General features: G+C 35.0%; 1 protein-coding gene across 1 annotated transcript; it reads right to left on the bottom strand.

The window, feature by feature from the left end:
- Nucleotides 1–225: 225 nt before the first annotated feature.
- On the bottom strand, nucleotides 226–13,787 carry LOC129232340 (uncharacterized). The gene is made up of 5 exons (XM_054866492.1): nucleotides 13,494–13,787; nucleotides 11,313–11,648; nucleotides 5,301–5,385; nucleotides 3,590–3,789; nucleotides 226–1,084 (listed from the first exon to the last, which is right to left on the bottom strand). Exons 1-5 carry the CDS (start codon nucleotides 13,561–13,563, stop codon nucleotides 801–803), a joined length of 975 nt encoding a protein of 324 aa, XP_054722467.1. The 5' UTR covers nucleotides 13,564–13,787; the 3' UTR covers nucleotides 226–800.
- Nucleotides 13,788–14,049: the final 262 nt, after the last annotated feature.

Below are 14,049 nucleotides of genomic sequence, written 5' to 3' on the forward strand. Positions count from 1 at the left end.
CAATTATTTTTATTTGCTTAATGCAACTAAATGCATTTTTTAAATACAGATTTAAATAGCGCCTTTTCATCAACCATTTTCTTTTTCACTCTCTACTTTAACTGAATTACCCCGGTCGCAATTGAGTCAGTTAATTGTAAGTCTATTGCACATTAAAAACACTTTTAAAATGTCATACATTTTTAATGTATACAGTACACTCAATGGTGAAATATAAACGTTAAAAGTAACCCTAACTTGTGAAAAAATTAGAACTTATTAAACTGTTGATAACGTTCAAATCGCTCATTCTGCTCGGATTTTGTATTAATGGAAATACATATTTCATGTCAAAAAATCTTCTGTTGGTTACTATATTCAAAACTTGAATAGAAGGCCGACATGCCCAGAAACTTCCGACAAGGCACCGCACACAGAAGCGTTCAACACTCTTCATTTCCTTAAACCCAGGCGTAGATCCCTAAGGGGGCATGACCCCCCCCCCCCTTAAACTACCAAAATCAATCTACAGCTGCATTTCACACACTCCAAAAAAGGAAAATGTTCAAGAAACCCCTATTTTACCCGAATGTTTTGCTTTTTAATCCCCTTTCTTCCGAAAATGACCCAGTCCAAAACCAGGAGCTGGATTGCCTAGAGTAGACAAGACAAACAAACAGGAGTTTACTGTAACAGGACCTATAGAATATTAATATCTTGCTATTAAGATTAGGCCGCTTCAGAGTCGGGACACTAATGTGTCTGATTTCTTTATCGCTGCTTGACCTCATATCTTAGATTAGCTCAAGTTGACGAAATTCCTACTGGCTGTCTGAATTGCTTCTGAGAGTAGATCCGTAATGGACTCTCTGCGCATGAGGTGGAGGTCCGTAACACAGCCTGAAAATCATCCGCAGCATGTGCTCGAGAGATGTCTCCAGAATCACATTTCCCCGTTCTGTGCGGAAGAAATCGAAATCTGCCGTTTCGATATCTGGTGGTTGTCTTCTTAGATGGACCATCACGGCGGTAGCGATGATGAAAAGCACCAAGACTGTGCACACCACTGGAACGATGACAGTAGATAATTGGGGTCGAAGGGAAACTAGAAAGAAAATTCGCATGCATTTACATTCAAGGTGGTGGCACTACAAATGTGGCAACCGGCTCTGGGCCCCGCTAGACTGGTCCTATTCAGTTTATTAATACCAATGAAGATCAAAGGCCCTCTTAAAGCTATCTACTCCCTTGCTCATTACCGCCTCTTCCGGTAAGCTGTTCCAAGTACCCATAACCCTACTAAAGAAGTAATTTTTCCTAATTTCCAGGTTGGTCTGAGGTTTGAATGACTTAAAACAATGACCCCCGTCCTGTTTTCCGTGCAAAAATTCACCCTGTCAACACCTTTCATTTTGATAAATTTACACTGAATCATGTCTCCTCTGACTCTAAATTGCTCCAGGCTATACATATTAAGGCTGTTATCATAGTCTAAATCTGAAAGTTCCCTTACTAGTCTAGTAACCCTTCTTTGAACCCTTTCCAATACAGAAATATCTTTCCTGAGATAATTAGATCTAAACTGACCAACAAGGTAGTGAAAAGGTAGTGAGAACTGAAAAATATAGTTTTAATGATTTATTTTCTTCAGCAGAATTCTAATCCAAAAGTACCATTAATATATAATCAAAACTCATTGCACCATTCTGAGCTACAATTCTGTTGTTATTAAAATCAGGAAACAAGACAGTGGTTTTAACATGATCAAAGGCGTTTTTCTTAAAACAGCAATTTTTATAGTGCAGCGATATTTTTGATAGTCTAAATAAGAATGCACAGTAAATACACGACCAACTCTGGGGGAAAAGCTCCTCTCAAATTTTTAAGTGTAGTTTTGTTTTTAATTTCACTAGTATTTTATTCACAGCTAGTGATGTGCCGGATCGTTAAAAAAGTAGATCCGCGGATACGGATACGGATCATTAGTGTCAAGATCCGCGGATACGGATACGGATCTCAATCCCCCCCCCCTCCCAATTCAACTGTCCAAGTGTAAAATTTGTTACGAAAAGTATTCCGTCAGAATAATGGCACTGTTTCTTCAAAAAATGTCATCTACGGCGAAAATATAGTCAAGAGACTATGATTTACTCTTTAAAGAAATCTCCGTAAAAATTGAGGGAGAGCTGGAAGGAATGGATCGGCGCTGCATTAATGCTTAAAAAGAATGTGAAAAATTATTTCTAGCTTGCTCGGTAGATGTAGGATACAAGAGCAAGAGTGGCTAGAAATAATTTTTCGCATTTTATTTCAGCATAAATGCAGTGCTGACCCATTCCACTCAACTTACTCCGACCGACGATATAACAGAGCCAGGAACACCTTTACAAACAGTAAATAGAGTATTTAATCTCACATTTTTTGAAGGATGCCGAGAAAAACCAAAATGAAGAATAACAGAAACCCCAAATCAATAACAAAAACTAATATTAAATTAAACATTATAAAAAAGAACCTCATATGAAGATGAATTTCGCGGGTCAGAACATACACATAGTTAACAAATATGAACTGACAGTAGATAGAAATTTTAAATCATTGAGCTTTTTCTCCTTATCTTCCGACTATGCAATCGCTACCAATCGCGCGTACAAAGGATTAGAATTGCATTTAAAATTTACTTAAAAGATTATTGTAGGTTTGGAACTTGGAAGTTCCAAACTAATATCAAACGCAGAAAACTTCGTTCTTTCCATTAGGGCCAATATTTTTAACGTACAAGTAAGTTTTACTACCCTAATTGTGAAAAACGTTAAGTCGGTTTTTAATTAATATCTCCGGTAATTAAAGTTCTACAAAATCGAGGTCAAGCTAAGAACACTTTCGATAAAGTCAGTTTTGGAACGAAAAAAGAATTATCCAAATCGGTTCACCTGTTTAAGAGCTACGATGCCACAAATTGACACACAGATACACACTTTTAAAACTTATTATCCCTTCCTTTTCACGACGGGGGTACTAATTGGCTTCTGAAACGATACCTTATAATTTATATAGGGAATAAAACTTAATTTAAACGGAATTTAAGTCTTTTATTGAAATATTTAAGAATTTTTAGAATAGAAAAGATCCGTTTAAGATCCGTCAAAAAAGTAACGGATACGGATACGGATACAGATCTTTATTTTCCCTCGGATATCCGCGGATACGGATATGGATATCCGGAACATCACTATTCACAGCAGAGCAAGATATAGCGAAAGTTGAGTTACGCTCAGTCTTCAGTAGTTCAAAATTTAATTGAAAACTTTAGTTAAAAAATTGTTTCTTTATATTACAATTTAAAACGTCACTATTAGAGCAGTGAACATGATCAAATTCAATCTGATTAATTTAGTCTTGACTTAAATTAAATATGGAATAAATTTAATCTTTTTGGTGATCTACCAAGATGATCCAACTTAGATGAAACTAACTCATTTTGAATCGCTGTCTGGAATCAAATTTAGTTGGATTGAAATTAACCTGAATTTAATACTTGTCAACCTAATTAAATCGAGTAATCAATCGGTAAAAAATTAGCTGACACTGGACAGGAGGAAATACTCACCATCATAAATTTGAATTCTGATGTGCTTCTGCAAGTGAGACACGACGTTGTCTACATGCACAGCGAGCAGGAATTCTCCTGTATCCCGGAAGTAGTACAGGATAGGGAAGCGGCATTCTGGAATGGTCACTGGGTCTGTGCAGCTGAGACTCTGGTTCTTTCCCGGTGGCAGCACTTTCCAGCAGTAATCAACAGGTCCGCTGAGGGTAAGCAGGATAAAATTCTAAATGTATGGCATTAAATAAACGTGTAAGCTTTTAGTGTTACACTGTTAAAAATCAAGATTCAACGTTTTACCAATATTGAAGTTAATAATCCATGGTACTTTAAGTGGATGCACTATTTTTCTGGTTTTGACTAAAATTATTGCAATTATGAATTTCTACTTTCATCAAAATCTTGCTTCAACTCAGAGTGAAAATGGTAGACGGAGCAAATCGTATTTCTGGCATGAAAAAAAAATTGTCTAACAATTAGCAAGGAGAAGGGGAAGTCCATTTTATAATTAGTTTTTTATGTGGAGTTTGATTAAAATAACACATTTAATGCTTAATCTATTTGGGGCCCGTTCAAAACCTTCCCGTTTTCGCTTCATCTTTTTTACAACATGCCACGGAAAAACTTTTTTCTGGTTTTCGACGAAATATTTTATGCATGGCTGAGAGAAGCAAAGAGATGTAAGTGCTGAAATTAAAAATTTGGAAATAACCGGCCCAAATGGAAGGAGAACTGTGCATCTGTGTGAGGGCATGAGATGGTACTATAGTAGCCCTGGTAGTTGCTGCTATTAAGTATGAATAAGAAAAACTTTTCAATGAAAGCCTACCTAGGATATGAACTTAAAGGACGGATGTAGGATAAAATATTTTTATAAGTATTCCTTTTCCCTACATTCTATTGACCTTAACCATCTGGAGTAAAGATCTCAAGTTTTTAACTTTCTGTCATTTTTATTGTGATTTACTTACAATCTGAGGAATCTGTTTACTTTTAAATACAACATTATTATAATAGCAAGTCTATTAATGTACTTTAGTTTATTGCAGTTTACAACCATGCAGTTTAATGCAAAACTTCAAGTAATCAATCTTAAATAATAATAATAATAATAATAATAATGAAACTAATTTTCAGAATTTAAACTGAGATCAACCTGTTTTTAAAGTAAATGTCTCTGAATGCTAGAGACGAATCCAACTTAGAATAATATATATGGCACTGCGAAAGTTTGAACAATAGCCGATAAGAGAATCAGCAGTGAAAGTCGACATTCCTCAATTTCATTCTTTTATAACGTAACATCAAATGGCACATCATTTGAAAGATAGTTTCATAAACCCTATTTATTTAAATAAAGTGAATATACAATGAAATATAGAAACAGATATTAATTTTAAAATAAAATAATGAGAAAGTTAGCTTCATCAGTACACCTGGGATCCAGTTCTATAGTGGAATCTGCATTTATGAAGCTCAGTGGAGTTATATCCACTTCAAAAATATCTCACTATATCTCACTTGGCTCATGCCTATAGTGACAGACATTCATATCTTGGAACGCGGAATTCATTTCTTACACGTACTTAACAAGGATTTACAGATATAATGTTTCGTGGATGGGTTTAAAGCAGGAAAAACTATCTGATTATTGGAATCGAAACAAACAAAACACAAACCAAGGATTATGGATCGAGAATCAAGTGATACTAACGTGCCGTTGCATTCTATGTCCAGATTTAACAGTTGGCCACGCTGCAAGTAAGTATTTCCTGTGATGTTAATGTAATCAAAAGGATCTAAGGAAACAAAAAAAAAAAAAAAAAAAAAAGCTTTTATTAAAAAAGGGAAATTATATCAACAGCTATGTCAGGAAATTCAAAAAGTAATTCCCGTTTAGTTACACAGAAAAAAGAAACAATCATTTGGTTCTATAATTTAAGTTAGACAAGGAACTACCATGGTCAGATTATCATAATTTATGATCAACACATGAAATTACGCGATTTCTTCACATGCATATTGTGCAACTTATTGCAATCAAGATTAATGACTTCTGTAAAAATCGTTTTTCAGCCGCTTAAGTGTTAATGCAAAGAAAACAATATCGTGCAAATGTAAACATCGAGTAAAATTACACTGTGATGGCAAATCCATCACGTTGCATTTTTGTATAACAGGATTTTTTTTCAAAATTGTCTCTTATTTTATTAACTATTAAAAACTGTTGAAAATATTGCTAATTTGTAAAGAATCCCAATTAAAAATTCACGAACGCTTTAAATTACGTGATTTCTTCATGTGTGCAACTTTCTTATGCAATAACGATTGATGAATTCTTTAAAAAAATGTTTCTCAGCGAGCAAAGTGTCAATGTAAGGAAAACAACCTAGTGCAAATGTAAATATGGAGCATTTACTACACTGGTTATTACAAAAGAACGTTGCGCACGTGAAGAAATTGCGTAACTACCCTGTGATACACTGATGGGAATGCCATCCCGCTGCATTTTCGCTCGGATAACGCTCATTCTTTTATCATTTTCTCTTACTTTAGAATTGAAATTAAATCACAATTATTAAAAACTGCTTGGGATGATACAAATTTTTATAGAATCTCAATTAATCATAAAACGCTTTAAATTACGCAATTTCTTCACGTGTGCAACGTTCATCTGTAATAACCAGGGCTGTGGAGTTGGAGTCGAAGAGTCGGAGTTGGACCAATTTTGGGGTGAAGGAGTCGGAGTCGTTAGAAAACATGCCGACTCTGACTCCGGGTTTCTTTCTTTCTTTAATTTTCATTAACTCCATTTCCATTAAAAAAAAAACTGCCTACCAATTGGTTCGATTACATGTATAAAGGGCTACTAATATGAAAATGACTGCCATTGGCAACCAGTTGCCTTGATTATTTATCGAACTTTCTGTAGCCTTTCCTTAATTAGCTTGTTTTATAACTTTAACTAATAGCAACTGTCAGCAAACGGTTTTGTTGCATAACATTTTCAAGTAATCAATTTCAAATAATAATAGTAATATATTTTTTACTTCGATCTTAGTTATAAAATAGTTAGAGGAATGTATCCCTTGAGCAAGTCGGGGTCCGTAGCTCGGGTGGAAACTTCTAAGAGTGCTCAGCAAATTCAAAAACGTTTTGGCGCGTAAGCAAGAATCCAAAAGATCCGATAAAATGTATCTCATGTTTTTCATATCTAAAGACTATTTCTATAAGCTTAGTTCTGATTAAAAAGTATGAAACAAAATAAATACAGTAGAACCGTTTAATAAGGGACATTAAGGAGACCAGCAAACTTGTCCCTTAAATAGAGGTGTCCCTTTTTCGGAGGTAGATAAACTGATGCATGCTCTAAACTTAACTCAGTATAATTTCATAATAAACATAAACTAATAACATGCAAGATTAAGTATTGAAAAAGTTTCATATAGAGTACTAAAAAAAATTCAGAATTATTCAAACTGAAGAAAAGAATATTAATTTTTTATCTACATATTTTTAGTATCAAAAGTTTTGTAATTTATATTCATAAATTTCATTTTGAATTAATGTGTTACATGGATTTGTTTGATGTAATGCAATTTGCAATGCAAAAAACAGTGTGATCACATTTCAAGTGCTCTATGCAAAGCTTGTCATGGGCAGCTGTCAGGGCTGAGCAAGCTGAGCATAGTACTGAGTAGTAGTAGTACTGAGTAGAATACTGAATAAAGAAATGGAGCAGAGCGAAAAACATGAATGTAGGTCTCAGCAAGAACTTTAGAATAAATATTTGTTTATTTGCATGTTAATGTCAAGACAAGCTTGAACCACTTAAATTTTGAACAAAAAGTGAACCTTTAATTCCTATAAATTCGATATTTCTAATTTTTTTTTTTTTTTTTTGTAATTTTTCACTGTGATTGTCCTTTAAATAAAGTGTCCTTTAATGAGAGGCAAATGCATGGATGTCCCTATTCAAAAGGACTGGGGCCAGAAAAAGTGTCCCTTAGATAGAGGTGTCCCTTAAAGGAGGTACTACTGTACATCATTTCTTGGTTACAGCACTCATAACTGCAGTTAATCTTAAAATCTTAATATTAAAGTTAATTATAAAGCAGCCAATAATATTTAATACAAAAATTGAGCAAAGAAGAAATATATGTATAGTAAAAACTATTCGTACAAAGCTGTATACTGCCGCATTTTGTGTAAAATTTGCTCCAGACGTCCATGTACTCGCTCTCTTCCCGCAATATAGTGTCCTATTTTTCGTTGAAATTTTATAGATAAAATGTAGTTTAAGATTTATTGGGGAAATTTTTCAGAATTAAAGTATTTATCTTTTATAAACTCTGAAATTAGCATGAGGTGTCACTCACCAGATGGGTATCCCCTGAGGGGGCGCCCCCTCAGGGGCCCGCCGCCCGCTCTCATGCGGTTATTTTTTTCCTCCTTTAAATTTAGCAAGAAAGCTTTTTTTCTATCAAGTTACAGCTTTCAAAAATGGAAAGCAATTTGATCAACACCATTTAATCAACACCATTTGATTCAGCATTAAAAGAGGAGCAAATTAATCCTTTTCATTTTTTTATAAAATGGAATTTTTAAGTAATCTCATTTAAAAAATCGCAACTATTGCAAAATTTGATTATCAAACCGAATTTCTAACATTGTATGGCATCTTAGGTTTACAATAAAGTACAAGGCAAAAATTTCTTCACTTTCTTATGCAACAACGATTGATGAATTCTGTAAAACTTGTTTCTCAGCAAGCAAAGTGTCAATGTAAGGAAAACAACATAGTGCAAATGTAAACATGGAGCAAAACTACATTGTGATAGCAATTCCATCAGGTTGCGTTTTCTGATAACGCTAACTTCTTTATCATTTTCTCGTAGTTTAGAATTAAATAATAATTATTAAAAAGCTGTTTGGGATGTTACCACTTTGTAATGAATCCTAATTTTTCATAAATGTATTAAATTGCGTAATTTCTTCACGCGTGCAACTTCCTTATTGATGAATTCTGTAAAAATCGCTTTTCAGCCGGCAGAGTGTCACTGTAAAGAAAACAACATTCTCTAAATGGAAGCATCCAGCAAAACTACACTGAGATGGCAATTCCATCACGTTGCATTTTCGGATAACGCGAATTCTTTCATTATTTTCTCAAACTTTGACATTTAAATTAAGCAATAATTTTGCAAAACTGTTTAGGACACTACAAATTTGTGTAGAATCCGAATTCTAATCATAAATGCTTTAAATTACGCAATTTCTTCACGTGTACAATAGGGTGGGCCGAAAAAAGGAAAAAAGCAACTTCTAATAGCAAAAAAAAAAGTTGTGTATTGCCATCCTAAACATGGGAAAAATAATTAAAAAAATTAAAATGTTTCTCTTGAGATCGCGCATTGGCAGAAAAGTTTTAAAAAAAGGTTAAAAAATGTCAATTTTCAACTATGTTTTATAAAAATCCAAAAGCTGGAAATTTTTGTTCTGGTACCGTTCACATGCTTCCTTTTAATACTTTCTCCATATATCTTTGAAAATATTTACATTCCTTTACAGTTTTTAGCTCGCGCATAAAGCCGCAAAGTTTCATGAAATTAATCAAAAATCCACGTTTTGTGCTTATTTTGCATATTGCGGTATTTCTTCTCCAAGGTTCCAGTTATAATTTTTTTTAAATAAAAAATATGAAATAAACAACTCTTTGTTGGAAATACAATTATATTTTACTGCAGTTTACCCAGAACCCACCAGTGGCAGTTACTTTCTTATTAGTAGGCATTTATACCTGTAATCGAACAAATTGGTTGTCAGTTTTTAAAAATACGTTAGGGGAGTCAGAGAAAACTAAAGAAAAAAAGCCCGGAATCGGAGTTGGAAGGTTTTCTAACGACTCCGACTCCTTTGCTCCAAAATCATCCCGACTCCGACTCCACAGCCTTGGTTTTTAGCACACACTATGATGCTTTTCGGTAAACATAGGATTTTTAATTTCTCCTTTTGATTCTAAACGTCTCGCAACTTAATATATATTTTCTGCAACAGACGGACAGAGAGACGATCGGTAAAGGCACCTTTTAAAATTTTCATTGAATCTCGATCATATTCTGAGTAGGATTTTTAGAGAGTCTCTTAACGTTATTTTGGAATCGTCATTCTTGCGCTGGAGAGGTTTTCAATGTACGCAAGGTTTTATTTGAAAGGGAATTTTTTAATATTGTTTTCCTATCATGAGGATTTTTAGAAGGGCTTGACATAATTCAGAAGTTTTCCTTATTCATTTCAGGAATAGTTTTCTTACCCTGATTGGGGTTTTTAGCAAAGGACTTTATTTTTTTCTTATATGTTTTTCAGCTTCATTTTGTATGATTAGAACTGAATTTTTTTTTTCCTTTTACAAAAAAAGGAAGTATTGTATTCGCAAAAAAATTTTCACTCAAAAATCAGCTTTAATTTCCATTTTTTTCACCCTCGAATGAATGCTGAGTTTTTTTTTTTTTTTTTTTTTCGATCCGACCACACGTGGATATATGCCTAGGGGCCTACAGACACCCGAAATATCCATTTTGAAGACCCCAATTACAACGAATTTTCTCGTGACGTCCGTATGTACGTATGTATGTGCGTATGTATCTCGCATAACTCAAAAACGGTATGTCCTAGAAAGTTGAAATTTGGTACATAGACTTCTAGTGGGGCCTAGCTGTGTACCTTCCCTTTTGGTTGCATTCGATTGTTCCTAAGGGGGTCTTTTGCCCCTTTTTTGGGGGAAATCTTCGTTAATTTCGATGTAAGCTCAAGTGGTGTTATAATTTGTCTAACACTTGGCGATATATCGCCAGTCTTTTGGTCACCAAGATTTGTCAAATTTGGCGATTTTTTTTTATTTTAAATTTGGTTTGGCCACTGTTAGTGATATTTAGAGAGTAAGCAATTGAATCACATTAAAATTGCCAATAATGGGGAAATGACATTAAATTGGAGTAAAAGGAAGCCATGTAATGCACACATCAGCTCGTTTTCTTTTAATGTTACAATTTTTAATAGTATGTTTATAAAAAAAACATACTATCTGCTGCATGGACAATTTATTTCTTGATTGCTTTATGTATTACGGTACATAACTTTGAAGTGGGCTTTTTTTTCGTGTTATATTTAGGGTGAATAAAGAATCTGAACAAATATTTCGAAATTTATACAAAACTATAAGTTTGAGAAACATGTTGTGATCAACTTAACATTACGGGAGTTTTGATACAAATACTCTAGATCAGATTCTAACGCTCCTCGAAAGGCGAGTTTTTTTGTTTTAATTCGCTTTTTTTTCCCCCATCCTCCTAAGTCGCAAACGTCCAACGAAATCGTGGTGAGAGCCAGTTAATGATTTCAGCAGCTAACAAGAACGTGAAAAATCCCCCCAAAAGAAATTATTTCTACTCATGGAGCTAGTATCGATAATACTGTCTGACCACGGATTGCATGGAAATGTAAGCATCCGGTTTAAAGGCGGAAATGGACGTATCTATTAGTTTTTAGGGATGTTAGCTTTTTCAGATATATGTTAGCCTCTAAATTAAGCAGAGTAGAATTCTAATGAGCGGAAACCGCGCATCAAATTTTTACTTTTCGCCCTCATTCAGGTCTTGCCTTAACTGGACGTTTGCTAATTCCATACAATCCGTGGTTGGACAGTACCTCCATGATTTCTACTCACCTTTGATGTATATCTCTCCTTCGAAGTAACCCCATTTGTACGAATAGCTTGCATCAGCGGGGACATCTTCCATCTTTATGGGTGGAAGACGTGCCACCACCGCTGCTCGGATCCACTGTCTTCCCGTATTTTGGAAACGGTGCACTGTCTGGGGCATAGAAGTAGATCGTCTGACGTCTTCTATGTTCCATGAGTAGGTGAATTCCGCAGACGACATGATCCTCTGCGGCAAGTGCAATTGCAGCGATATTTGCACGGACTGGTTCGTGGCTGCGAAGTGGCGTTCGTTAGAGTCTGGGATGGTGCCGTTGAATGACAGTTTGCCTGATATATACTCTGAAAGACATAATGCATTTGTATAAGATAGCAGAACTGCAGATGCTATTTGCAAAAGGGAAACTATACAGTATTTTGCATGTAAAACGAGTTTTCATAGGAACAGCATTAGGAAAGGACAGATTGGATACAATATAGCACACGATTTGAAGAAAACTGATGGCAGCAATGGAAATAAAACGCAATGATTTAAATTTTTTCTCTGTTGCCAGTTTATCTTTAATCTTCTTCTATCTTCTATACATATAATAAAACAAGATGTTTGTGTGTGTGTGTGTGTGGCGCGCATCCTGGGAAAACGGTAAGGCCTAGAAAGATGAAATTTGGTACACAGGTGCAGTTTTTGCTGAAAATGTGCACCTCGGGCTTCGATTTTTGATATTTTAATTAGAAAAAAAGTTATTTAATGTTTTATGTTATTTTTAGCACTTTTTAGTACTTTTGACCTCACAGATCCCGAACCAATCGCGCCAGTCGGATATTTTTTGTACTATTGTGTAGGAAATTTAATTTTAAATATGATGAATGAAAAAATTTTGAAGATAGAGCAATTTTTGTATTTTTTATAGATTTTTGAAAAAACCTTTATTTTACATTTTTTTCTGGGTTTAGTTTTTTCGAAACCCATCCTGCGACAAGTATTGAACCCTCAATTCTAAAATTTTAGTTGGTAATAGTAAAAACATTCCGCCCCATTCAGAGGAAAAAAGTTTTGAAAAATACGCAATAGTCTTTTTTTTTTTACAATTTTTTAATGGCAGAACACAACGCGAGCTGTTCGCTTGCCGGCTGAGTTCCGAGCTTACCTCATCACGTGATCCAACTGAAATCGTTTGCCTTCTCTTCACCTTTTTTTTTTTTTGCAAGCGCTACTTTTTGCACACTACGGGGAACATAGAGCCTTTATTTTTGAGGGCTATTTTGATTAAATAAATAAAGCCCGCGATTTTTTTGCATGATCTTCGTTTCTGTTACGAATTGGCGGTTCGGTTAGGTAGATACAGAGATAGATAGAGGTTGAGTGGACAAAAAATGTTTTTGTTTTCGAATTAATACTTATATAAATAAAAAAAGATTGTACTGTCAATAGGTAGATATGCGCAGGTCGTATAGATTGATAGACAAATATAGAGTTCGATATAGCAGATGGACAGCAAGAAAGAGGCATGCCCGTCATTTGAGGAATTTCAACGGGGTGTCAATGACCCCCCCCCCCCCCACACACACCATGACTTTGAAAAAACAATGCTTTCACATAAAAGTGGAAGTGCTTTTTGTTATTTTTCGACAAAATTTGCATGAAGAGTACGTCGTTTGTGTCTCCCCCTCCTTTAAAAATATTCCAAACGACGGAACTGGAGATAGATCTAGAAAATATTTTATTCAAACTACAAATGATATACATAGATATAGATTGATTGATACCGCCACGAAATTTGTTTAAGCAGCGGCCGAAGACGGCAACATCGGTGTAAAAAGGCGAATGATAATATTGAGAAAAAAGAGAAAAACATTGATTAATACCGTCGCTAAACTGTCTAAGCAGCCGCCGAGGGCGGCAACTCTGGCGCAAAAAGGCGAATGGCGTAAAAAGGCGGACCAGCTGGTCGCCGAAGGCGGCTAATAGCAAATAAAATACTTGACATTGATTTTTAATAATTTAAGGCTCTTAAAGAGATTTTCAATTTTCCCTCTTGATTCTACAGTTGCAACTCAGTCGGGTTTTTTTTTAATTTTTAATTATATCGTTGGCTTGTTATAAGGAAACAATTGATATAATTAATACTGCTAAAATCTGATTTTGATTGCTGTTTCAAAGGAAGTGGCAGAGGTTTATCAACTCACCATCCACTTGAAACGTGGTGTTAGCCTCCGCCAACAGTGCACCGAACCTGAAGACTCGAACGTTGACCATTTTCGTCCCTATCTCCTGATAGATGAAGTTCGTCGTGGCTGAACGGCGTTTCGTCGAAAGGGGTTGCCGAGCTGTGCCTCCGTTGAAGGAATCGTCGAAAAGGAATTCGAAAGGCTCCTCTTTGGGATTGTCATCTGAAGGACAACCGGGAAGAAGGGTTGCTGTTACTTCGACCGGCACCTCTAAAACCGCTGGACCATCGTCCCATAGTAAAATAGTACATCGATCTGAAGAGAGTTGATGTATTAAAAATTGAGCAGAAATCATTTGAAATGGAATTAATTTCAGATGTTTCCATAGAAAAATCATTAGAATACCAATATACACATATATCGTATGAACTGTAATCACCAATAGGATTTCCGTAACTCTAAAAATTAAAATATATTGTTTGATGTACCTCAGGTTCCATGTTCTCTGAGTAGGACCTAATCATCCCAACTAATAGTACAAATACAACATTTATTACACACCTGGCTTGCAGAA

This window comes from Uloborus diversus, unplaced genomic scaffold (assembly GCF_026930045.1).
Source record: "Uloborus diversus isolate 005 unplaced genomic scaffold, Udiv.v.3.1 scaffold_1166, whole genome shotgun sequence".
In the NCBI taxonomy this organism is placed as follows: Eukaryota; Metazoa; Arthropoda; class Arachnida; order Araneae; family Uloboridae; genus Uloborus; species Uloborus diversus.

What these genes read in the sequence shown, in the direction of transcription:
- LOC129232340 (XM_054866492.1), bottom strand. Translation starts at nt 13,563, where the DNA reads ATGGTCAACGTTCGAGTCTTCAGGTTCGGTGCACTGTTGGCGGAGGCT. An exon ending in CACCACGTTTCAAGTGGATG is followed by an intron (nt 11,649 to 13,493) that starts GTGAGTTGATAA and finishes TATGTCTTTCAG; the next exon opens with AGTATATATCAGGCAAACTG. An exon ending in GACATAGAATGCAACGGCAC is followed by an intron (nt 3,790 to 5,300) that starts GTTAGTATCACT and finishes GCTTACCCTCAG; the next exon opens with CGGACCTGTTGATTACTGCT.